This window comes from Salvelinus fontinalis, chromosome 31 (genome assembly GCF_029448725.1).
Source record: "Salvelinus fontinalis isolate EN_2023a chromosome 31, ASM2944872v1, whole genome shotgun sequence".
Taxonomy (NCBI): Eukaryota; Metazoa; Chordata; class Actinopteri; order Salmoniformes; family Salmonidae; genus Salvelinus; species Salvelinus fontinalis.
The window spans coordinates 27,577,504-27,603,431 of record NC_074695.1 but is presented as its reverse complement, the minus strand read 5'-3'; the positions used below and the strand labels follow the sequence as shown (position 1 = coordinate 27,603,431).

The following is a 25,928-nucleotide window of genomic DNA, read 5'->3' as shown; positions in this document are numbered from 1 at the left end:
CAGATCAAGTTAAGGCAAATGAACTCCGTATTTCCTCAGGATGACGTAAGTATGGTTCTACAGTAGATCTGAAGGAGCTGATGTTTTTCAGTCAGACAACCAAAGTACAAGTGAGGAAAAACCTATTGATCTATGTTTTAGATTGAACTTATGCTGCAGGGCAGATATTACACTGTTAGCACCCTGTCAACAGAGAGATGAGAAGAAATATAGGAATTAAAACAACAGGTAAGAAACAGAGCGGGAAAGAGAATACATATATGCACTAGGTCTCTTAAGGCATGAGATGGAGGAGCTGGGAGTGAGAGAGAGGAGTGCTATTTAAGGAGGTGAAGAGAGATGGACAGCAGAGGGACGCGGAGAGGGATGCCAGTCCAGGTCCCTCATCACTCAGTCTTAATGAAGAGCAATGTGTTCCTGGCTGCACAGGGCCTATACAGACCGCAGGCTTCTGTCCAACCTGACTGTCACACTGCAGTAATCACTGCTCCACACACAGCTGAATATGAACCAGACCAGTAGCTACACTTCTATAGCTGAATCCAGATAAGTAACTACAATTCTACAGCCAAAGCCAAATCAACTAATCATCAATACTCTTCACATACAGTATGTTATAACTTGCAGACGTATGTCTAAATTCACACTAGTAAAACTTTTGCCAGATGCAAAACTTCAAGAGCATAAGTAGGACAACAAGACAAGTTGTACAACAAAGTTTCCCTGTCTAGTGGCACTTTACTTTCTTCACTTAGTTTTCTTCTTTGGCAATTACATAGGTTAGTGTTCCATCCATGTGTAGGGTGAAGAGGCTGTCACAGCTCTATGACCTCTTGTGATTCAGTCAGTGTCCAGTGAAGAGGGTGACAGTGGTGACAGCCAGACCATCACCCTGTGAGAGAGAGCCAGTCCAGTGTGTTAGACTGAAGAGCCCCCTCTCTGCTCTCTGTGGCTCTCAGCAGAGCCTCATTAAAGAGGCAGGAGCCAGGCTGGGGAGGGACTGGCCCTAATCACTAGTTATCTATCTGACTGCAGCCCAGAACACACAGCAACACACACAGTAGAGGCATAGTCAAGCAGGCCTGCAGTGGAGAATCATTCCAATTATTTCAATGTGAATCCCCAGCGCGGCGAGCACACTGGTGTGTGAAGTCAAACACGGCAGTCGGAGGTTGGAAACTTTGGCCTCGCTCTCTCCACTTGTGTGATATGAGAGAGAGAGAGAGAGAGAGAGAAAGAAAGTGAGAGAGAGTGAGAGAGAGTGTGTGTAATGCTCAACATGAGCTCCTGATATATTTCATATTTTTTTGTTTTTAGAATGAGATAAACACTCTAATCGAAAAAGAATTCCAGACAAGAAGTGATGAACAACAACTCTATTCATTCAGAATAGAAAAAAAGTAAGAAGTTTTGACTCTAGCTAGCTAGCTACACAACAAAGACCTAGCCAGCAGACTAACAAGCTAGCCGAAGAAACGAGCTAGAACAAACCTAGCAAGGGGAGTTAATACAACTACATCAAACGATCAAACTGACGCTAGCTAGCAACAGCAGCAGATTAACAAATCGGTTGCCATGGCAACGGGGCAGCAGAACAGAGCAGCAGTAGTAGCAGAGCCCACAGGCACCATGTTCCCACTCCCCCTCAGCGCAGAATCCATTCTCTACCCTAAAGAGGCCAAAAATGACACAACGAGGAAAGCTTTTAAACAGAAACTACTAAAGGGGAGGCCAGAAACCCTTTTTGCAGACCTCTACAAAAACGGTGACATGAGTAATCTCATCTTCCTCACTGACCAGCCAAATGCATGGCGCTCAGCAGTGTGCTCTCACTACCCATCCATAAAGAAAGACGGAATCTGTAATGGGTGGAAGCTGAAAATCAAAGAGACAGACGACCCTGACAGCACCATGATAACAATCAACCTCTACAAGACTGGGACTGTCATGGTGCAAGGTAACATTAGGCTGTTTGAAACAGACTTTCAGAACATTAAGGAGAGAGCGGAGAGAGAGAAGGACACCACCAGTGACATGCCCTCCCACAAGACAAACTCCACCAGCACCACCCTCACCCCTACTCTCCCCACCAAAAAAGGCACAACCAGCACCTCTCTTCCCACCATAGTGGAGGACACGCCCCAGGAGGAGAGCGACCCCCTCAGTGCAGAGCAGGCTCAGGCCCTCCTCACCACCATGGCTGCCATGAGGGATGAGTTCACCAAACTGGAGGGGGAGGTGGTCCTGCTCAGGGAGAGCGTGAGCAACCAGACAACCACACCTTAGAGGAGCTCCTAACCAAGGTGAGGACAGAGCAGGACAGCAGCCTTGCAACACAGCTGAATGAGTTTCAGCAAGCGAGAGACGGACTCAAGAGAGAGCTGGCTGATCTAACAAAGGAGGTGAGAGAGCTCCAAAAAGACAGGCAGAGCAGCAATAAGGAGCTGACCACAATAAGAGAGGAGCTGCAGGAGAGAAAGAACAGAGGACAGGCTGCAGGAGCAGCTAGATCACCACCCTATGACCTGCCCTCACACAGCAGAGGAGCCCAGCTCAACCAGCCAGGCTTCCCCAGCCCTGCCTGCTGCACCCCTCCTCCCCAACCCACAGAACAGCCTCCCACTGACAGCGGCACCGGCACAGACCAGCCACACCCCAGCTCCAACACCCACCAGCCCCCCCTCTGCCCCCTCCGGTCCAGAAGAAACACTGGCTGACATCGTCCTGTTGATGGACTCAAATGGGAAGTTTGTTCAGGAGAATAAACTTTTCCCTAGACACAAAACGAGAAAGGTGTGGTGCCCAACAACGCAGAGTGCCATGGAGCTGCTTGATAAGGCCCATCTCGGGTCGCCAAGCCACATAATCATACATACCGGAAGCAACGACCTGCGTGCTCAGCAGGAGAAGGTGGCGACTTCATTACGGGGAGTGATCGAGAAGGCCTCCGCAATCTTCCCCAACTCAAGAATCATAGTGTCAACCCTTCTACAGAGGAAGGACTTCCACCCTGCCACAATCCAAAGAATAAACGCCAGCCTATCCCGGGACTGTGCCCTGCGACCCAATGTACACCTGGCCCACCATCCCACCCTCGATCTGGACTGTCTCTATGACCATGTTCACCTGTACAGGGAGACAGTCCCCATCCTTGCCAAGACTCTCAAGGACGTCGCTTTAAACCGTAGCCCGACCTCTCCACCCAGGAACAGCGGAAAAATCTCCACCTGCCGAGATCACCGAGACAACACCCCGGACCAGCACCCTGGAACCCCCAGCCACGACCACAGCACCACCAACCTCAATGCCCACCACAGCCAGTACAGCACAGACCACCCCAGCCCAGCTTCAGAGCCACCCAGACGAGGCCTCCCACCCCCTGCCCCCCACCGCAGACCCACACTTGGAGGAGCCACAGCCCAGCAGGCAGAGCTACGCACAGGCTGTTAGAGGAGCAACTGACCCAGCCCCACCAACCAAATGAGTGACGTTAAACAAATGCTGAGTCTACTATGCTCACATGTGATAGGCCGAGGGTCATGGTAAGATGAGCACAAGAACTCCACCATCCTCACACTACATCCACCCAAGTGGCATGACACAAATTCTATCTTAAATGATAAACAAATTACATTTGCATAATAAGAGTTTACTTTAATTGAAAAATCCTATTTTAATAGTTCTTGTTGGATTGTGAGTGTTTGTCTCATTTTGAAGGTAAAGAAAAATAAGTTATGAAATCTTTTTACGTTGCATGTTGGAATTTACAAGGATTGAAGTCCTCTACTTTTGGGCTAAAGAGCAGAAACCCAGACTTCCTGAAAGAAATTGATGATGTTGAGATTGTAGTACTACAGGAAACATGGTGCAGAGGTGATGTTTCCACTGGCTGTCCACTAGGTTATAGGGAGATAATCATACCATCCACTAAATTAAAAGGAATCAAACAGGGCAGAGACTCAGGGGGAATGCTAATATGGTATAAATCTGAACTAATTAATTCAATCAAATTGATCAAAACAGGAGAATTCTTTATATGGTTAAAAATCAACAAGGAGGCTATCTTGACAGATAAAAACGTCTTCCTCTGTGCCACATACATTCCCCCCTCAGAGTCACCCTACTTCAATGAATAGAGTTTCTCCATTCTAAAGGGAGAGATTAGTCACTTTCAGGCCCAAGGCAACGTACTGGTCTGTGGAGACCTGAATGCTAGAACAGCAGAAGAACCGGACACTAACAGTCATGGGGATAAACACCTACCTGGAAGTAACAACCTTTCCCTCCCCACATACCCCCACAGAAACAACTATGACAAAGTGAAAACAAAAACGGAGTACAGCTCCTGAGGCTCTGTCGAACACTGGGTCTGTACATAGTCAATGGCAGGCTGAGAGGAGACTCTTTTGGTAGGTACACCTACAGCTCATCCCTTGGCAGCAGCACTGTAGACTACTTCCTTACCGACCTAAACCCAGAGTCTCTCAGAGCCTTCACAGTCAGCCCACTAACACCTCTCTCAGACCACAGTAAAATCACAGTGTATCTGAGAAGAGCAAAACCCAACCATGAAGCATCACGGCCCAATAAATTACATGGTACTAAACAGGCCTATAGATGGAGTGCAAACAGTACAGACATCTCCCAAAAAGCAATTAGTAGCCAAAAAATACAATCTCTCCTGGACAACATTTTAGCCTTAACATTCTCCTTCAGCAATGAAGGTGTAAATTTGGCTGTTTGGAACATAAACTTTATATTTGACAAATTAGCCTCATTGGCTAATTTAAAGAATCATAAGAGCAAACCAGAAATAACAGATAATGAAAAATGGTTTGATAATGATTGCAAAAATCTAAGAAAGTCATTGAGAAATATATCTAATGAAAAACACAGAGAACCAGACAACAAAAATATACGCCTTCAATATGGGGAAACACTGAAGCAATACAAACACACCCTAAGAACAAAAAAAGAACAGCACATTAGAAATCAGCTGGATGTAATTGAAGAATCCATAGAATCAAACCACTTCTGGGAGAATTGGAATAAATTAAACAAACCTCATCATGAGGAATTGGCTATCCAAAATGGGGATATGTGGAGAAACCTCTACAGCAATATAACAAAGAGCCCAGAACAAAAAGATATACAAGAAAAATTACACATCCTTGAATCAGCAGTCAAAGACTATCAGAATCCTGTGGATACCCCAATTACAGAATAATAATTATTGGAAAAACTATGCACTCTCCAACCCAAAAAGGCCTGTGGTGCTGATGGTATTTTAAATGAAATGATCAAATATACAGACCACAAATTCAAATTGGCTATACTCAAACTCTTCAACATTATCCTCACTGCAGGTATTTTCCCCGATATTTGGAATCAGGGATTGATCACACCAATCTATAAAAATGGAGACAAATTTGACCCAAATAATTACAGAAGAATTTGCATTAACAGCAACTCTGCAGTATTATAAATAGCAGACTACATCATTTCCTTGACGAACACAACGTCCTGAGCAGAAGCCAGATTGGATTTCTAAAAACAGACCACATTTACACCCTCTAATTGATAAACAAGTAAACCAAAACAAAGGAAAAATCTACTTGTGTTCTGTAGATTTCAAGAAAGCATTTGCTTCAATTTGGCACGAAGGTCTTTTTTATAATCTAATAGAAAGTGGTATTGGAGGGAAAATTGGAGGGAAAATTTTATTAAATCAATGTACAGTAAAAACAAATGTGCGGTTAAAATTGGCAACAAGCAAACAGACTTCTTCTCTCCGGGACGGGGAGTGAAACAGGGCTGTCCAATAAGTCCAACACTATTTAACATCTACATTAATGAATTGGCAAAAGCATTCGAAGAATCGGGAGCACCTGGTATCACCCTACACAACACTGAAATCATGTGTCTGCTGTACGCAGATGACCTGGTGCACAGGTTCTGTCAGACCTGGGCTCTGACCATTAACCTAAAAAAAACAAATATAATGATATTCCAAAAAAGGTCCGGAAATAAGGATGACAAATATAAATTCTATTTGGACACAGTTCTATTAGAACACACCAAAAACTACACATATCTAGGACTAAATATCAGCAACACAGGTAGCTTTCACATGGCTGTGAATGAGCTGAGAAACAAAGCAAGAAGAGCATTCTATGCCATTAAAAGGAACATCAAAATCAAAATTCCAATTAGAATCTGGCAAAAAAAAAATCAATCCGTTATAGAACCACACATTTATTTACATAGCCCTTCTTACATCAGCTGATATCTCAAAGTCCTGTACAGAAACCCAGCCTAAAACCCCAAACAGCAAGCAATGCAGGTGTAGAATTGCTCTATATGGCAGTGAAGTATGGGGTCCAATCTCTAAAAATGAATTTACCAAATGGGACAAACATCCAATCGAAAAAGAAAAGAAAATATTGCGGAGTTTTGCAAGACTGTATTGCAAGTGCAAAGAAAAACTCCAAATAACGCATGTAGAGCAGAATTGGGCCAATACCCCCTCATTCGAATAGAAAAAAGAGCCATCAAATTTTACAACCATCTAAAAACAAGTGACCCCAAAACATTACATCATACAGCTCTACAATGTCAAGAGATGAAACAAGAGAAGAGTCCCCTCAGCCAGCTGGTTCTGAGGCTCAGTTCACCAACCCAAACCAACCCTATAGAGCCTCAGGACAGCACTCAGAAAATCTGGCCCAACCAAATCATCACAAAACAAAAATAAAAATATATCACCTATTGGAAAGACACCACAAAGTAAACTTCCATGCTATTTGGCTCTAACCAGAGTACAGTACATGGTGGCAGACTATCTGACCACTGTGACTGATAGAGAACTGAGGAAAACATTGACTGGGTACAGACTCAGTGAGCACAGTCTGGCTATAGAGACTGGTCGTCACAGACAAACCTGGCTGCCCAGAGAGGACAGGCTGTGCTCACTCTGCTCCAGGGGAGACAGAGCTGCATTTCCTATTGCACTGTGACAAATACTCAGACCTAAGAGAATATTTATTTCCCAAAATTATAATTCAATACAAAGAATTTGAAACTATAAAATATGAAGAAAAAATCTAATATTTATTGTGTGAAAAGCAATAATGTGCAGTTTTGGCAGCGAAATATGTATCCTCCTGCCACAACCTGAGGGACAGCCAGTGAAAAGTGCAAAGTAATGTCGATAATATTTCCCGTTTTGTTTTTCAAACCATGTCATGTGTCTTCTCAGTCATGTTGACACTGGTCTACTACCATTGCTTTAATGTATTGTTGTTCTCATTAATATTATTGTTGTTGTTAATGGTAATCCCATGTCCACTACTACTATTATTGCAGTTGGTCCCACCATTTATTTATATATAAATATATTTTGTTTCTATATATATATATATATATATATATATATATATATATATATAGTATATATATATATAGAGAGAGAGAGAGAGAGAGAGAGAGAGAGAGAGAGAGAGAGAGAGAGAGAGAGAGAGAGAGAGAGAGAGAGAAAATAAATAAGGGGCTGTGTTTGTGTTTGACCTCCCTGTATATCTCTTTTATGTTTCTTCCTCGTTCTTTCTTTCACACTCCTTCACAGTGGATTCACTGGTTTAATGTTCTTATTGTCTGTGGCATCGTCATAAAAAGCCTTTCCCTCCTTTCAGACATGAATTGATCCAGGCTCGGAGAAGCAGCCAATCAGATCCAAGACCATTATCTCTCTGGCGTCACCTTGCTATTTGGCACATTGTTTTCAGACAACACAACATGCAATAACGGCACACTTGACTAGTGAATAGCACGGCACATCGGAGGGAAATTTGTTTTCAATTTAGTCCAACAATTGTAAAGGTTTATGTAATGTGTGTTTTATAATGATAGTTTGGTTTCAGGGCCTAAGTGTTGTTCAAGGAAAGGGTATACTGGAACATCTCTGTTATAATGGTATTCTAGAGCAAGGCAAGTCACAATCATGTTTTTCTTCCACTGACAAAAACAGTGAGGTAAATGTACAAGTGGATCGATTTGTTTTCTCCATCACAATACAAGACGTTGTGCGCATCTCTGCCTGTTTGGAGTAAAAACGATCAATGTATCTCTGTCACTAAGGTCTTCCAACTTAAAACCCGGCCTCTTCATTTGGTTCATAACCTGTGTCGTGTCTTTGGCCTCATTAAAAGTGAAGACTGTTATTTTATCAAATCAATTCTCTGTAAATATTATTATGTGATTAAACTAATCATGTAAATTTAATTAACTAGAAAGTCGGGGCACCACGGAAAATCTTCAGATTACAAAGTTATAATTTTCCAAATATAACTTTTCAGATATTTTAATATCTGATCAATTAGTCTTCTATTAATGAATTCTTCTTTATCTCGTCAGTCTCATTTCAAACATCGTAAATTGTAGGTTATCTGCACGCACCCTGCCTAAACTATGAATCATCTATACACCAATTGGCTTATTCATTTATTTACTAACTAACTAAATAATCACAGAAATGCATAACAAATTAACAGTAGATATTGGTTACTAACAATGATAGGGAAGATCCCCTTGTGGGCTAAACCGATATGACGGCTTGGTGGACAAAGGGAAGGGGGTATGAACTGAGAGAGCTGGAAAGACAAAATGGATCACTACACACAGTGGATAATTATATTCGTTGAAATGCTAATCCTTTGCACATGAACGCTCGCGCATTCGGGAATAATTGCAATCAATATATTTATGCCATTATGTAGTTGTCTTCTCTGTTGGAATCATCGGTCAGTTCATCAGAGAGTCTCTGGCTACTCATGGTGGCGTCTCCTGATACTGTCTGTTGTATGGATACGTCAGGCGTCCATGGTTCTTTGAGTAGATGTTTCGGCGGTTGTCGGTATTCACATCCCAGGTTTACATAATTTCTAGCTGCAGACCAGTAATTAGTATCTAAGATTTGCTCTTATTCTGTAGGGATTGATAGTCTCAGAGTTTAACAATTTCCAGCCGTGTAGCCAATGCTCCACGTAGTATATTGTTTTCTAGTTTTGGTGCTCAAACCTGTACCACCTCAGCTTACACCGAGGTATGCGTGGTCTGAGAGGTTCATCTCACTCTGGAGATTCGTCCACGTCGATCAGTGTTCTCGCACTAGATTTGCTACCTTTCCAGTTGCAGTCTGTTAGGCTGTCATCTAGGACTCACTTCTTTTTGGGTGATCAATAGTTCAGTGTTCATACCATTTTTCACGTGTAGCACAAGCTGTCGCGTTTCCTGGCCTGTAGGGTTGAAATTAGAATGAGCCCTTTTTAAAAGTGAGGACAAGTCCTCCCATATTTGGAATTTAGGTGACTTTGGGACATGGGGGCTTTTATAGAAATTTAGAAAAGGGGTTGGTTCATAATTTACAACCAATGCCTATTCACTTGGGGCGTGGCTCCTGACAGTTAAACTTTACAATGAAGGCAAATTCTCTAATTTTAGAAGGTTAACATCACAGTACATAATTTCACAAGTAGTTTCATCTTTACTCATTCATGTTATACAATAATTAGATGCAAGCCTCATAAATGAGGAACCTGTATAAACAGAGTTAGGGTAATGAGGCGGTATTGTCTTTCATGAGGTCACAAACATGAAACAAAATGGACTGGGTCGTAGCTGGCTTCTCCACCGACCGTTTACACATTCTCCAAAATATGGATATTGTTAAATTCTGGAATGTAGTAGAATTTGGCAGGAGTTCCTTTGTTCTACTGTGAAACACTCTCCCTCGATACTGCATGGCCAGGGAGAGTCTCTTTACGGAATTTATGATGTGGGGGTTAAGTTATAAAACAACCCCCCTCCTAACAGAAGAGGGGGGTTGTTCACATCTCTGCTAGCCAACTCACTGAAAGGGCTAGCGTCATGACACCTGCCTCCATCACAATCACAATGTTAACCTCTTCACCCAGCCACTGATGTAAAGTGTCTCCCCTGCCGTTCATGAAAGAGTCTGTCTTTTGTATTTCTGTACTGTAATTTGCTGGGCCTGTTAGGCTGTGCAGTGCACTACAGTAGCACTACTACAATGGGAATTATAGGCACTAATTTTTGCACTCTGTTTTGTCGCTATGGATTATTCAAAATGTTCTGCTTGGCGTTGTGAGATTACATTTACTGGTGACAGAGAGGGTGTGTTCTCTGTTTCTTTATCTCCCTCTCTTATTTCAGTCTCCGTCTTTCTCATTTCTCACTCTGTTTCTTTATCTCCCTCTCTTATTTCAGTCTCCGTCTTTCTCATTTCTCACTCTGTTTCTTTATCTCCCTCTCTTATTTCAGTCTCCGTCTTTCTCATTTCTCACTCTGTTTCTTTATCTCCCTCTCTTATTTCAGTCTCCGTCTTTCTCATTTCTCACTCTGTTTCTTTATCTCCCTCTCTTATTTCAGTCTCCGTCTTTCTCATTTCTCACTCTGTTTCTTTATCTCCCTCTCTTATTTCAGTCTCCGTCTTTCTCATTTCTCACTCTGTTTCTTTATCTCCCTCTCTTATTTCAGTCTCCATCTTTCTCATTTCTCACTCTGTTTCTTTCGCTTTCTCAGCCCACATTCATTTATTCAGCTTCACCTCACCTGCCCATTAGCTGCTAAGCCCCTTGTTAGGACCAGAGAAAGCCCCACGTCTCACATACTGTATGGTCTTCCCAACCTCTAGTACTGTCAAGCTGGCACCCGCAGCGCATTTGGAAAGTATTCAGACCCCCTCCCTTTTTCCACATTTTGTTACATTACAGCCTTATTCTAAAATGGATTAAATAAATAAAAATCCTCATCAATCTTTATTTTATTTAACTTTTATTTAACTAGGCAAGTCAGTTAAGAACAAATTCTTATTTACAATGACGGCCTACTGGGGACAGTGGGTTAACTGCCTTGTTCAGGGGAAGAATGACAGATTTGACCTTGTCAGCTTGGATATTCGATCCAGCAACCTTTCGGTTACTGGCCCAACGCTGTAACCACTACCTAGTGGTTATAACCCATAATGACAAAGTGAAAACAAGTTTTTAGAATTGTATTAAAAATAAAACACGGAAATACCTTATTTACATAAGTATTCAGACCCTTTGCTATGAGATTCGAAATTGAGCTTAGGTACATCCTGTTTGCATTGATCATCTTTGAGATGTTTCTAGAACTTGATTGGAGTCCACCTGTGGTAAATTCAATTGATTGGACATGATTTGGAAAGGCACACACCTGTCTATATAAGGTCCCATTTGACAGTGCATGACAGTTGACAGTGCATGTCAGAGCGAAAACCAAGCCATGACGTTGAAGGAATTATCCGTAGAGCTCCAAGACAGGATTGTGTCGAGGCACAGATCTGGGGAAGGGTACCAAAAAATGTCTGCAGCATTGAAGGTCCCCAAGCACACAGGGGCCTCCATCATTCTTAAATGGAAGAAGTTTGGAACCACCAAGACTCTTCCTGAAGCTGGCCGCCCGGCCAAACTGAGCAATTGGGGGAGAAGGGCCTTGGTCATGGTGGTGACAAGAACCTTATGGTCACTCTGACAGAGCTCCAGAATTCCTCTGTGAAGATGGGAGAACCTTCCAGAAGGACAACCATCTCTGCAGCACTCAACCAATCAGGCCTTTATGGTAGATTGACTAGACGGAAGCCACTCCTCAGGTAAAGACACATGACAGCCCGCTTGGAGTTGGCACCTAAAGGACTCTCAGACCATGAGAAACAAGATTCTCTGGTCTGATGAAACCAAGATTGAACTCTTTGGCCTGAATGCCAAGCGTCACGTCTGGAGGAAACCTGGCACCATCGCTATCGCTAAGTGTTGTGGCAGCATCATGCTATGGGGATGTTTTTCAGCGGCAGGGACTGGGAGACTAGTCAGGATCAAGGGAAAGATGAACAGAGCAAAGTATAGCGAGATCTTTGATGAAATCCTGCTCCAGAGCGCTCAGAACCTCAGACTGGGGTGAAGCGTCACCTTCCAACAGAACAACGACCCTAAGCACACAGCCAAGACAACGCAGGTGGCTTCGGGACAAGTCTCTGAATATCCTTGAGTTGCCCAGCCAGAGCCCAGACTTTAACCCGATCGAACATCTCTGGAGAGACCTGAAAATAGTTTTGCCCCAACGATCCCCATCCAACCTGACAGAGCCTAAGAGGTTCTGCCGAGAAGAATGGGAGAAACTCCCCAAAAACAGGTGTGCCAAGCTTGTAGCGTCGTACCCAGGAAGACTCAAGGCTGTAATCGCTGCCAATGGTGCTTCAACAAACTATTTTTACTTTATTTATTTTTAACCTTTATTTAACTAGGCAAGTCAGTTAAGAACAAATTCTTATTTACAATGACAGCCTTCCGGGGAACAGTGGGTTAACTGCCTTGTTCAGGGGCAGTACAAAAAAACATTTTGCTTTGTTATTGTGTGTAGATTAATGTGGAACAAAAACAATTTAATACATTTTAGAATAAGGCTGTAACGTAACAAAATATGGAAAATGTCAAGGTTCTGAATACTTTCCGAATGCCTTCCAGAATACATTGACGATTGATAAAGCTATATCTCACCTCTTGAGTAGTTTCTACCACGGTACGGCAAAGTGGTCTAGCATTAACAGTGATGTGTTAAACATTGTCTTGCTCTACCCCTTCCCCTCTCTCTCTCTCTCTCTTTCCCTTTTCTATCCTCCATCTCTTTTGTTGTTTCACTGAGTGCTATCGAACAGCACATCAAGATGAATCCAAAGCCACCATTTTGGGCTTTCATTAGCGCTGTGGCCCAGGCGGCACCGTCAACACAAAGCTTTCAAACGTCCATCAGTGAAGGGATGGACACAATGGGCTCCAGGGGTTGTGGCTGACCTTTCCACAGAACCTCTCCTCTTGTGCCACCAGCCTCTCTCTTTCTCTGTCTGTCTCTCTCTCTCTGTCGCTCTGTGTGATAGATCAGATCATAACACAGGTCCAGGGTCCACGTATGTTGGAGTTGAAAGCCACCGCAAACGCTGAACAATCGTCACACTTTGGCTTTTCTGTAGCGCATTTCACAGAATGCCTGTGCCTGGGGCTGGGCCCTGTTTTATCCCCGTGGGTGAAAGGTTGTGTAAGGCCCCCAGCTGAGATAAATGTACAGCCTGCCTGGCCGTCTGGGGGGGGCGGGGGAGGGGAAGAGTTCAATTTCTCCCCTTTTCTAAAATGTTTTAATAAAATAAACGTGTTGGTTGTTTTTTGTGGTATCCTGACTTTTCCACTCAAGGCTGGGTTGATGTGCTCACTTTCATGTGCAACTTAAAAGCAATTGATCCCTCTCCTCGTCAATACAATTATCAGAAATAATACATGGAAAATAGTAAATAATACATCAGGGGCTAGGAGCAGCTATCTCTCCACACAGGAAAGCTCTTAGTGGAAAAACAGGCACTTGCATCACATCTCTGGAAAAATGTCCTTGCCTGCCTGTCTCTGTGGTGGAGTGGAGGTTATCGCCCAGGAATTCCAATTGCCTGCCAGTCATCAGATAAGATGAATTTCCAATTGAGCTAAGCCTTGGCCATGGAGAAAGGACGAGTGCTCGGTTCTTTTCCTTTATGCCCCAAAACTATCTGAGCAGAGAATAAATGCCATTGCCACTGCCATGGAGGAATCAGGCTAGTATAACTTGCCTCTCAGATGGAATGTTGTCACCAGATGGTTGAGATGTGTTCCTGGTCGTAAAAATGGACTGCTTTCTAAACTGAATGAGTATCGGTGACATACAGCATAAATTCACTTTCCACAAATGAAGTTACAAAAGAATGATTTATTTTGAATTGATAAAGATGAAAGAAAAGAAGAGTCTAATCATCATAATGTACAGACACTCCTTTTCATTCTCTACCTTCAGCTGGTTAGATGGCTCTGTCTGGACACGCGGGTTAGCCTTTTTTGGCATGAATCTTGTTCTGGAGGCAGCTCTGCAGAGTGGTCACTAGCTGGCACAGCCACAAAGTCATACAATCTGATTTTAAACCTAACTTTAACCCTAACCACACTGCTAACCTTAATGCCTAACCTTAACCATAAATTAAGACCAAAAAACACATTTTTGTTTTTATTTTATTTTTTCAATTTAAAGTTTTATTAAGTTTTCAATCAACCAACCAAACACATTCCACATTCACAGATGTGACAGACTTAAAAAAAAATATATATATATATAATAATAATAATAATAATAAAAAATTGTTTTATAATAATATATATATATATATATATATATATATACACATACATACATACATACATACATACACATACACACAAATAATAATTATAACTAAATTTTAAATATAGAACTTGCAGCAGCACTATCAAGGTTCTTATTAGCTATTTCCAGCCTTAGCTGAGATGACGAGCAAATAATTAGTTTTTAGATTTTACAGCACCTTACACAACACGCATCTGCTCATCTCCCTGATCCCCCCCATTCACTCTGTCCAATTTGAAATATAGTTGAGTAGTGGAGACCAGAGTCTATCAAACTTGGGCTGTCTCTTGTGGAGGTCATAAGTGAGCTTTTCAAGAGGGAGAAAGTCAACAATCTGGTCAATCCACATTTTAAATGTAGGAGAGGTACTAGAGGCCCACAATAGAAGAATACATTTCTTAGCAAAGTATGTAATGGTCATGAGCAAATTTTCTCTGTCAGGATCAAGAACAAAGTCCTGCTGGGCATTAAGAAGATAGAGACACGGGGTCATATCAAACTGTACATCTAGTATTTTCTGTGCAGCAGTATGTATAGATTGCCAAAATCTGGCAATCTCTCTACAGCTCCAAAATACATGCATATAGGTTCCACTTTCAGAGGTACATCTTTTACAGTTAGGAGAAATGTCTGTTTTCATTTTATGGAGTCTCAAGGGAGTGTAATAAAATTTGTACAAAAATGCGTAATTAGATTCTTTCATTTTTACATTAGTAGAGGAGCAGTATACCCTGTCGCAAACCTCCGCCCATAACTCATCACTGATAGTCAGACCAAGGTCCTTTTCCCAGATTATTTTCAAAGGAGTAAAGGAGGAGCCTCCTTTCTCAGAAAGGAGTCTATAGATATAGGATATTTAGCCTTTAATGGATTGTGCTGTGACAAGAAGGGTTTCAACTTCATTCAACTGAGTTCTAAACCTCCTCTTGGAAGTAAATGAGGAGATGACATGTCTAATTTGAAGATATTTTTAAAAAAAAAATGGGATCTTGGCACATTGAATTCACTGCAGAGCTCTTGAAAGGATTTCAGTGTAGTGGTCTTCTGATGAAATAGGTCTGAAAAGGTCCTGATTCCTAGAGTATGCCAAAGATTAAAGTTGGCATCCCTCAGGACTTTTGGCAAGTCTGGGTTGCCTACTATAGGCGATTGAGAACATAATTGGGAGGAGATGCCCAGGTATTTCTTATAGTCCCTCCACGCTAGTAGGGTGCTGTAAATCACAAATGTTTTGGCTATGTTGCCCACTTCACTAAAGTTATTAATGAATATAGTTGAGCTTAGTGGCAATGAACCACAGGATTGGGCTTCTATCTGGATCCACGTTGACTCTTGTCTGTTTGTGATCCATGTTTGCATGTTGCGGATTTGGGCAGACCAGTAGTACAATTGAAGGGAGGGAAGGGCAATACCACCCATAGATTCAGGTTTCGATAGAGTGGAGAGCTTGATCCTAGGTTTTTTATTGCCCCATATAAATTTGGTGATGCTTTGGTTAATTGTTTTGAAAAAGGAAGCTGGGAGATAGCATGGGAGCATCTGAAATAAATAGTTCAGTCTAGGGAGGATGTTCATACGGATTACATTAATTCTTCCTACTAAGCTAATTGGGAGGGAGATCCAGGTTTGGGGGGTTGTTCTTGATTCGATCCAGGAGTGGAAGATAATTCTCCTTGGAAAGCCTATTCAGATCTGGTGTTATGAATATCCCAAGGTATTGAAACCCCTGCGTCTTCCATTGGAATGGGCATAGTGTCTTCATAGAACTGGTGAGTGTAATATTGAGAGGGCAGACAGTGGATTTGTTAAAATTAATCTTATAACCTGAAAATGTGAGCAATTGAGCAATGAGCAAACGTGAGCAATTGCCATACTGAGCAATTGTGTCTAAAATGGGAGGAAGGGATTTCTCTGGGTTGGATATGTAGAGCAAGACATCATCCGCGTAAAGTGAAATCTTGTGCTGCAGGCCGCCTGCAGGAACACCTATAATACTTGGATTGCTCCTTATCAACTCTGCCAGAGGCTCCGCCCCCAACAAGTAGAGCAGGGGGGACAGCGAGCACCCTTGTCTTGTGCCCCGTCCCAAAGGGAATCTGTCAGAGTTCAGTGAGAGTATAGTGATTTGATCCATTTAATAAAGTTTGGGCCCATATTGAACTTTTCTAAGACTGAGAACAGAAAGCTCCACTCCATCCTGTCGAACGCCTTCTCAGCATCCAGTGAAGCCAGCAGGACAGGGGTCTTCTGTGCGTTTACTTGATCAATAATATCAAAAAGACGGAGAATGTTATCAGAAGAGTATCTGTCTCTAATAAATCCAGTTTGGTCCGCTTTTATTATTTTGGGAAGAAGAGTGTTTAGTCTTTTGGTGAGTAATTTGGTAATTATTTTGTAGTGGAAATCCAACAAGCTTATGGGACGGAAAGAGGAGCAGGATAGGGAGTCCTTTTCTTTTTTGAGCAACACTGTAATGCGAGCTGTGTGCATTGAGTCTGGGAGAACTCAGTTTTTGCAAAAATCCTCCAGCATTGGCATGAAAATAGGGCTAAGCTGGGGCCAAAAAGCTTTGTAGAACTCTCTGGGGAATCCATCTGGGCCTGGGGACTTGTTAGGTGGCATGGAGGTAATTGCCTCCAGGATCTCCTCAGGAGTGAAGGGGGAGTTGAGATCTTCTTGGTCGGTCTCTGATAGTTTAGGTAGCGAGATTCCCTCTAGGAAGGAGTGGAGTTCTGCCTCCGTGTGTTTTCTCTCAGAGGTATATTGTTTGCAGTAAAAATCATGAAAAGTTAAATGTATCTTTTTTGGGTCATATGTGACCTCGTCCTCTGCTGTTCGGATAGCCATAATTGTACGCTCTGACTGCTCTTTTTTTAATTGATAAGCAAGCAATCTACTAGGCCTATTGCTATACTCATGGTATTTCTGTTTAGTAAAGAAAACCTTATTTTTTTAGTCCAAATTCAGTTTGGCTTTGGCTGCTTTAAGTTGACTCCAGGAGGTGCTGTCTGGGAATTGTTTATGTACTTTTTCACAGCGTTCCAGCTCCCTCTCCAGATCTAGCCTGTGTGCTTCCATTGCTTTTTTCTTAGAGGAAGCATATGCAATTAAATGACCTCTTAGTGTGGCTTTAGCAGCGTCCCACATTGTGGCCGGAGAAACAGGAGAATCTTTGTTGTCTTGTGTGTAGTTGTCTATCCATGTAGTTACCAATGTATGGAATGCTTCGTTTGATAGCATGTTGAATTTCCAGCTCTTTGACCTCGGGATGTTTTTGCAGAGGTCAAAGCGGAGGTGGACAAAGGCGTGATCCGAAAGTGCTATGGGTCCGATTGTACACGTGGCTGAATTTATGAAACTCTTTGGGATAAAAATGTAATCTATACGGGAGTAGGTGTTATGGACATTAGAGTAGTATGTATAGTCCATAGATATCTGTAGAGAGACTAATAGCTCATCTATCAGTCCCATCTCTTTAGTAAGAGAGTTCAACATCTTTGCAGATCTAGGATTTGTGGTGATGACTTGAGATGATTTGTCTAGGGTTGGGTTCAGGGTACAATTAAAATCTCCGGCCAACACTCCAAAGGAAACACAATGCTCATTGAACAGGGTTATCATTTTCGACATAAAAGCAGGAGTATCTGTGTTAGGGGCGTATATGTTTAAAATAGTAATTGGTTGCCCATACAGTGACCCAGTTATCAAAATAAATCTCCCCTCCGGATCAGATATGTTTTTGTCAATTATGAATGGAACATTCTTATGGATAAGTATGGCTGTACCTCTGCTGTTGGATTTGAAAGATGAGAAATACACCTGTCCCACCCAAGCTCTGCGGAGTTTGGCATGTTCAGCATCACAGAGGTGTGTCTCTTGCAATAGTGTGATGTCTGCTTTTTCCTTTTTTAGAGCACATAGTATCTTTTTCCGTTTTATTGCATGGCCTAGACCGTGGCAGTTCCATGTCAATAGATTTAAGGTACTAGACATCGTCATCGAACAGTAATCGAACTTTAGTGCAAGTCATCTCTGGGTAAAGGTGGATAGTAGTTACAGCTGCGTTCACATAAAAGGAAAATAAATAGTTTACATAAAATAACAATCTCTGAACACCCAGCCGAGTTCCCAAACAACTCGACATATTCCGTTGGATCTATTACCTCCCCGCTCAGTCACAATTCTGTGTTCCAACAAAAAAAAAACGGGAACAGTTAGCAACGCTCAACGTCTCACCCTCCCCACCAAAGAAATGCCTCATCCTCTCCGCCCCGCATTGAGTAAATGACAACATAGCCCCCGTCCAGACCACATTAAAAAAGGGAGAAACTAAAATCAATGGCCCAGCCTACATATAGTAGGCCTAGGTTATAATATGGGGCCTATCCCTCTCAGCTAAAGGAACATAACTATAGATTAGACGGCTATAATGACATTTAGCAGGGCGGGTGGGTCTTTGGATATAAGCTATATGTTGTCTTACCTCCTTTAGTAATAACAGTAATCGCATTTAGTCATTGGTCCATTTCTCATTGACCGGGGTTGTCTTTCAAAAAATGTTTTGCCTCTTCGGGAGTTTTGAAGTGTCGCAGGGCTCCTTGGTGAAGAATCCTGAGCTCGTTTGGGTATTTGAATCCCCTAAAGATGCCTCGGTCAATGGAGCATTTCTTCACCTCGTCAAACTCTCGGCGCTTTCGGCGTATTCCAGCTGACAGGTCCTGGTGTAATGTGAGTTTGGCGTTTCCCACTGTAATGGTGTTGGTTTTCGCCGCCTGTAGGACTCGTTCCTTGTCGGTGAATCTCAGGAAACGTATGGTGATTGGGCGCGGTGGTTGTCTGGCTGCTGGTGGGGGCCTCAGTGCTCGGTGAGCTCTCTCCAGTTCTATGGGCCTGTCGGTGGACAGGTGGAGCCACAGTGCTCGGTGAGCTCTCTCCAGTTCTATGGGCCTGTCGGTGGACAGGTGGAGCCACAGTGCTCGGTGAGCTCTCTCCAGTTCTATGGGCCTGTCGGTGGACAGGTGGAGCCACAGTGCTCGGTGAGCTCTCTCCAGTTCTATGGGCCTGTCGGTGGACAGGTGGAGCCACAGTGCTCGGTGAGCTCTCTCCAGTTCTATGGGCCTGTCGGTGGACAGGTGGAGCCTCAGTGCTCGGGGAGCTCTCTCCAGTTCTATGGGCCTGTCGGTGGACAGGTGGAGTCACAGTGCTCGGTGAGCTCTCTCCAGTTCTATGGGCCTGTCGGTGGACAGGTGGAGCCACAGTGCTCGGTGAGCTCTCTCCAGTTCTATGGGCCTGTCGGTGGACAGGTGGAGCCACAGTGCTCGGTGAGCTCTCTCCAGTTCTATGGGCCTGTCGGTGGACAGGTGGAGCCACAGTGCTCGGTGAGCTCTCTCCAGTTCTATGGGCCTGTCGGTGGACAGGTGGAGCCACAGTGCTCGGTGAGCTCTCTCCAGTTCTATGGGCCTGTCGGTGGACAGGTGGAGCCACAGTGCTCGGTGAGCTCTCTCCAGTTCTATGGGCCTGTCGGTGGACAGGTGGAGCCACAGTGCTCGGTGAGCTCTCTCCAGTTCTATGGGCCTGTCGGTGGACAGGTGGAGCCTCAGTGCTCGGGGAGCTCTCTCCAGTTCTATGGGCCTGTCGGTGGACAGGTGGAGTCACAGTGCTCGGTGAGCTCTCTCCAGTTCTATGGGCCTGTCGGTGGACAGGTGGAGCCACAGTGCTCGGTGAGCTCTCTCCAGTTCTATGGGCCTGTCGGTGGACAGGTGGAGCCACAGTGCTCGGTGAGCTCTCTCCAGTTCTATGGGCCTGTCGGTGGACAGGTGGAGCCACAGTGCTCGGTGAGCTCTCTCCAGTTCTATGGGCCTGTCGGTGGACAGGTGGAGCCACAGTGCTCGGTGAGCTCTCTCCAGTTCTATGGGCCTGTCGGTGGACAGGTGGAGCCACAGTGCTCGGGGAGCTCTCTCCAGTTCTATGGGCCTGTCGGTGGACAGGTGGAGCCTCAGTGCTCGGTGAGCTCTCTCCAGTTCTATGGGCCTGTCGGTGGACAGGTGGAGCCACAGTGCTCGGTGAGCTCTCTCCAGTTCTATGGGCCTGTCGGTGAACAGGTGGAGCCACAGTGCTCGGTGAGCTCTCTCCAGTTCTATGGGCCTGTCGGTGGACAGGTGGAGCCACAGTGCTCGGTGAGCTCTCTCCAGTTCTATGGGCCTGTCGGTGGACAGGTGGAGCCACAGTGCTCGGTGAGCTCTCTCCAGTTCTATGGGCCTGTCGGTGGACAGGTGGAGCCACAGTGCTCGGTGAGCTCTCTCCAGTTCTATGGGCCTGTCGGTGGACAGGTGGAGCCTCAGTGCTCGGTGAGCTCTCTCCAGTTCTATGGGCCTGTCGGTGGACAGGTGGAGCCTCAGTGCTCGGTGAGCTCTCTCCAGTTCTATGGGCCTGTCGGTGGACAGGTGGAGCCACAGTGCTCGGTGAGCTCTCTCCAGTTCTATGGGCCTGTCGGTGGACAGGTGGAGCCACAGTGCTCGGTGAGCTCTCTCCAGTTCTATGGGCCTGTCGGTGGACAGGTGGAGCCACAGTGCTCGGTGAGCTCTCTCGAGTTCTATGGGCCTGTCGGTGGACAGGTGGAGCCACTCGGGAAGTTTGTCTTGCAGGTAGCGGATCAGTGGCATGTTTCCCTCTTCTTTTTCGCCCAGATTTAATAGAACACAATTATTCCTTCGCCCCCTGTTTTCCAGGTCCTCTGTTTTCTCTTCCAGCTGCTCTTTTTTTTTAGCATATGCTATTGTTTCCATGGCGTCTGTCAATAAGTTTTCCGTGGATAGGATTCACCCCTCTGCCTCGTCCAGGCGCCCCGCGTTTATGGTTATCTTGTTGTTTATGTCAGGCAAAGCATTTTCCAGGATTGTCACCTTGCCCCGTATCGCACTGAGCTGAGCGTTAATGGCATCTAGTTTAGTGTTGAGTTCTGTACGTTGGGATCTCAGCTCAGAAAAGATGTCTTCGACAGAGTGCGAGGTTGGCATTCGTTGGGCCTCGGGGGGGAACGGGTCCTCTTGCTCCTGGCTAATGGCGCTAGCTTTTTCTGAAGCTAGCTGCTTCTTGGAGGCTTTTTCCGTCGCTAGTGCTCGAGTCCGGGTAAAAATGTCACCTGTAGTGTCGCCATGACTTTTTGACTAAAGCTAAATGAGTTTAAACTTGAAGTGGAGGTAAGATTAGGAATTGGAAACTACTTGTGCGGAGCTCCTAGTTCATGCGGCCATCTCGTTCAGGGGTCACGTGAACCCCCCCCATTTTTGTTTTTATAAACTTTTGCAATATAGACCATATTTGACTTTGCAGCTGGCCTATCCAAGGGGAAATCGCTCAGTTCTCCCTCTAGGACACAGAACAGCATCAGACCGATTTGACATCACTCCCAGACACAGTCAGAGAGGTCATAGTTCGCATATACAGTGGCAAGAAAAAGTATGTGAACCCTTTCGAATTATCTGGATTTCTGCATAAATTGGTCATCAAATTTGATCCAAATCACAACAATAGACAAACATAGTGTGCTTAAACTAATAACACACAAATTATTGTATTCTTCTTGTAGGTTGGAAAATATATGTGAACCCCTAGGCTAATGACTTCTCCAGAAGCTAATTGGAGTCATGAGTCCGCTAACCTGGAGTCCAATCAATGAGACGAGATTGGAGATGTTGGTTAGAGCTTCCTTGCCCTGTAAAAAACACTCACAAAATTTTTGTTTGCTATTCACAAGAAGCATTGCCTGATATGAACCATGCCTCGAACAAAAGAGATCTCAGAAGACCTAAGATTAAGAATTGTTGACTTGCATAAAGCTGGAAAAGTTTACAAAAGTATCTCTAAAAGCCTTGATGTTCATCAGTTCATGGTAAAACAAATTGTCTATAAATGGAGAAAAGTCAGCACTGTTGCTACTCTCCCTAGGAATGTCCGTCCTGCGAAGATGACTGCAAGATCACAGTGCAGAATGCTCAATGAGGTTAAGAAGAATCCTAGAGTGTCAGCTAAAGACTTACAGAAATCTCTGGAACATGCTAACATCTCTATTGAGGAATCTACGATACGTAAAACACTAAACAAGAATGGTGTTCATGGGAGGACACCACGGAAGAAGCCACTGCTGTCCAAAAAAAAACATTGCTGCAGGTCTGAAGTTTGCATAAGTGCACCTGGATATTCCACAGCGCAACTGGCAAAATATTCTATGGACAGATGAAACTACAGTAGAGTTGTTTGGAAGGAACACACAACACTATGTGTGGAGAAAAAAAAGGCACAGCACACCAACATCAAAACCTCATCCTAACTGTAAATTATGGTGGAGGGAGCATCATGGTTTGGGGCTGCTTTGCTGCCTCGGGGCCTGGACAGTTTGCTATCATGGACGGAAAAATGAATTTCCAAGTTTATCAAGACATTTTGCAGGAGAATGTAAGACTATCTGTCTGCCTATTTAAGCTCAACAACAGAATGGCCTAAACAGAAGAAAATATGCCTTCCGGTGTGGTCCAGTCAGAGTCCTGACCTCAACCCGATTTGAGATGCTGTAGCATGACCTCAAGAGAGTAGTTCACACCAGACATCCCAAGAATATTGCTGAACTGAAACAGTTTTGTGAAGAGGAATGGTCCAAAATTCCTCATGACTATTGTGCAGGTCTGTTCTGTAACTACAGAAAACGTTTGATTGAGATTATTGCTGCCAAAGTAGGGTCAACCAGTTATTAAATCCAAGGGTTCACATACTTTTTTTTGCACTGTGAATGTTTACACGGTGTGTTCAATAAAGACATGAAAACGTATAATTGTTTGTGTGTTATTAGTTGAAGCAGACTGTGTTTGTCTCTTGTTGTGACCTAGATGAAGATCAGATCAAATTTTATGACCAATTTATGCAGAGAAATCCAGGAATCTCCAAAGGGTTCACATACTTTTTCTTGCCACTGTATGTTCTCTTCTGGGTTGACCTCTCATCACTGTGGTGATTATTTAGAAGTCAGCGGTCAACATGCTGTTGTCTGACCCCAGTGGTCAGAGCTTCCTGCTGAGGAAAACCTCTTAGCTAATCAAGACTGACCCTACTAAAGCTCAAACACTACTATAGCTCCCACGAGAGCTATAGGGGAACCTATTACATTTTTAAAGGTGTGTGTGTGTCTGTTTGTCTGTAAGTGTGTTTAACGGTATTGTGTTGACTCTGACTGGAGTTAGAGTTAGTCAATAGATATCCCCCCCAGATAAAGTGAAACAAGTGCGCACTTGCAGAGCAGGTATTCACACTGTGGGAACTTAATTGGCAAGCTCTGCAAGTCTCTCCCTAACACACACACTCACACACACATACTTTCCCTGCAGGTGGAGGCATTGGTTTGTGGCGAGCAGCCACGTCCCTCACACTGCTCTGATGGGATATGTTGTGGTCTTGGTCGTGACGTAAGGCGTATTGATTCTGCTGCTCTCTGATTGGCTGTGTGTCTCGGCAGGCTTCTCAGGGTGTACTAACCTCACGCTGCAGGTCAATATCCCATTTTGCATCCTGTCTGGATCCTGCCTGGCCTGCCAAGTTTCCGAACGTTGTTCCAGATGAACCACTGTAACATGACGTTATTCCTGCCCCCTCTGCAGCAGCACTTTGCTCTCCATGCTTGGCCCTGTCGTTCTGTTGAGTGTCTGGATGCTTTCAGAGCTCTGGCCAAATGAATACATGAGGATGCAGGAAGTGCTCTATGAATCACCTGAAACCAATTTGTGCACCAAATCTAGTTATGATGCTGTCAGAGCCTATAGTACCCACTGGGCACAGACCTGTTCAACGTTTAGTTTTGATTTACATTTGGTTGAGGTGTCAACGAATGTCAATTCAATGTGAAATCAACCAAAATGTCACCATGTCATTGGATTCACATAGATTTATTTTTTAAATGGTTTGGAAACAACATTGATTTCATTTAACCCGTTTTTGCCCAGTGTGTACATTCTAGAAACATTTTTAAAGACTAAGGCCATCACTGACAAGCTAATGATTTCTTTCCAATTTCTTTCCATCATCTTTGCTTCTTTCTCTGAATGAATGGACAAACTGTGGCTGTACAGTATGCTTCTTTGTTGTTGTCAGAGATGAAGAGGTCTTCTCCAACAGTAATCTATGAGTACTCTCTATGAAAGTGCCAGTGGTTCCGCCCCACCGAGAGAATCACTACAATTACCTGACCTGACCATAGACATTATTCGGGCTGACTTTTGGTGGGTGCTGATTAGAAGAGAGACTCCTTCCCCTAGTCACACATACTATTCACACCCCTGACCTAAGCGTCACAGCACTAAGGTCAGGGGGCGGGGCAGACGGTATTATCTAATGGACAGGTCTGACAGAGGAGTGGAAATCATGGTGCTCGCCTTACAAGACCGAAGGGGGTCAGGGGCTTGGTAGACATTTTGTTAACAATTGAGCTGAAGTGAGTTTGAAGACGTGTGTGTGGTTGGGCTGTGTATTGATCTGAAGTATTGGTGATTTGACATGGTCCTCTCCTTGTTTTCAGAACCTGCTGGTAAACCGTGGATGAAGAGCAGTGGAAAAGGCTGAATGAAACTAATGTCCAGGAACAGTTTTACTGCAGCACTGACTGGCACTTCCAGATGTCTCGTTGATTCATATTTACGGGCAAAGAGCTGCTTTGGTGTTGGCATAATACCTTTTATACATTGTTTTAATCATTTTATCTTCATTTTGAAGTTGCACTACGTAGACGCTCCTGTACATTTTTACAGGGTAAAATAGATATTTGAAAGAGGACTGACTGAAGATGGTTTTAAGTTGTATTCTGTTTTGTATTTTTTAACAATATACTCAGGACTTCCTGACCATTTATCAGGTTTCTATCATATCCATTCCATTATTTCATCATTAAACCGTATCCCTATGCTGATGTCTGTCTGGTTCTTGGTTTGGCTATAGCTATGCCTGTATAGTACTTGTTGCTATATTGAACCACTTTCTTCTGTTTCTTTGTAAAACTCAGAACGCATGTAGAAAGCAACACATTTCTTCTTGGTCATTCATTCTCTTTTCTCTTGACATTTATTCTCGTTCTGTTTCTTGGTGTTTATTCTCGTTCTGTTTCTTGGCGTTTATTCTTGTTCTCTTTTTTTAATATTTATTCTCGTTCTGTTTCTTGACATTTATTCTGTTTCTTGGAGTTTTATTCATAGAGAAAATATGTCATCCTGTGATAGATGTGTTTCTGGGGTTGCCATGGCAACAGGAGAGTGAGGGTGGGTAGTAGATGATAACCCTGGTTGTCTGTTGGAAAGACCAGCTCATGCAGGTGTTTGAGCTGCCTGGGAGCATGTTATCCAGCCCACCAGAGACGCTCTCCTCTCTATTCAAAGGCGAAAACATCAAGGCAGTTTAATTTTGGTATGACAGAGATGAGATGTGGTCAAGAAGAAGTGGTGTTACACCTCACCAGTGGTTTAAACAACTGGAAAGTGCCTTAACCACAGAAGCACCCATCCCCATTTAGCTGTCATCACAAAGATCAAGTGGTGTTTCCTATTGGCCCAATTCATTAAAGCACTGCTAACAGTCATACTTCTGAGGGGAATACTGTCTGTACTCCTAGGAGAGGAGGC

General features: G+C 43.8%; 1 protein-coding gene across 2 annotated transcripts in view; it reads left to right on the top strand.

The window, feature by feature from the left end:
* The window catches only part of chchd6a (coiled-coil-helix-coiled-coil-helix domain containing 6a), a 95,944-nt gene extending 70,722 nt beyond the window's left edge, over nt 1-25,222 (top strand). For both annotated transcript variants that reach the window (XM_055892028.1, XM_055892026.1), the window contains one exon: nt 24,836-25,222. In XM_055892028.1, the coding sequence (XP_055748003.1) occupies nt 24,836-24,859 (24 nt within the window). In that variant the 3' untranslated portion in view covers nt 24,860-25,222. The remainder of the gene's footprint in view (nt 1-24,835) is intronic.
* Nucleotides 25,223-25,928: the final 706 nt, after the last annotated feature.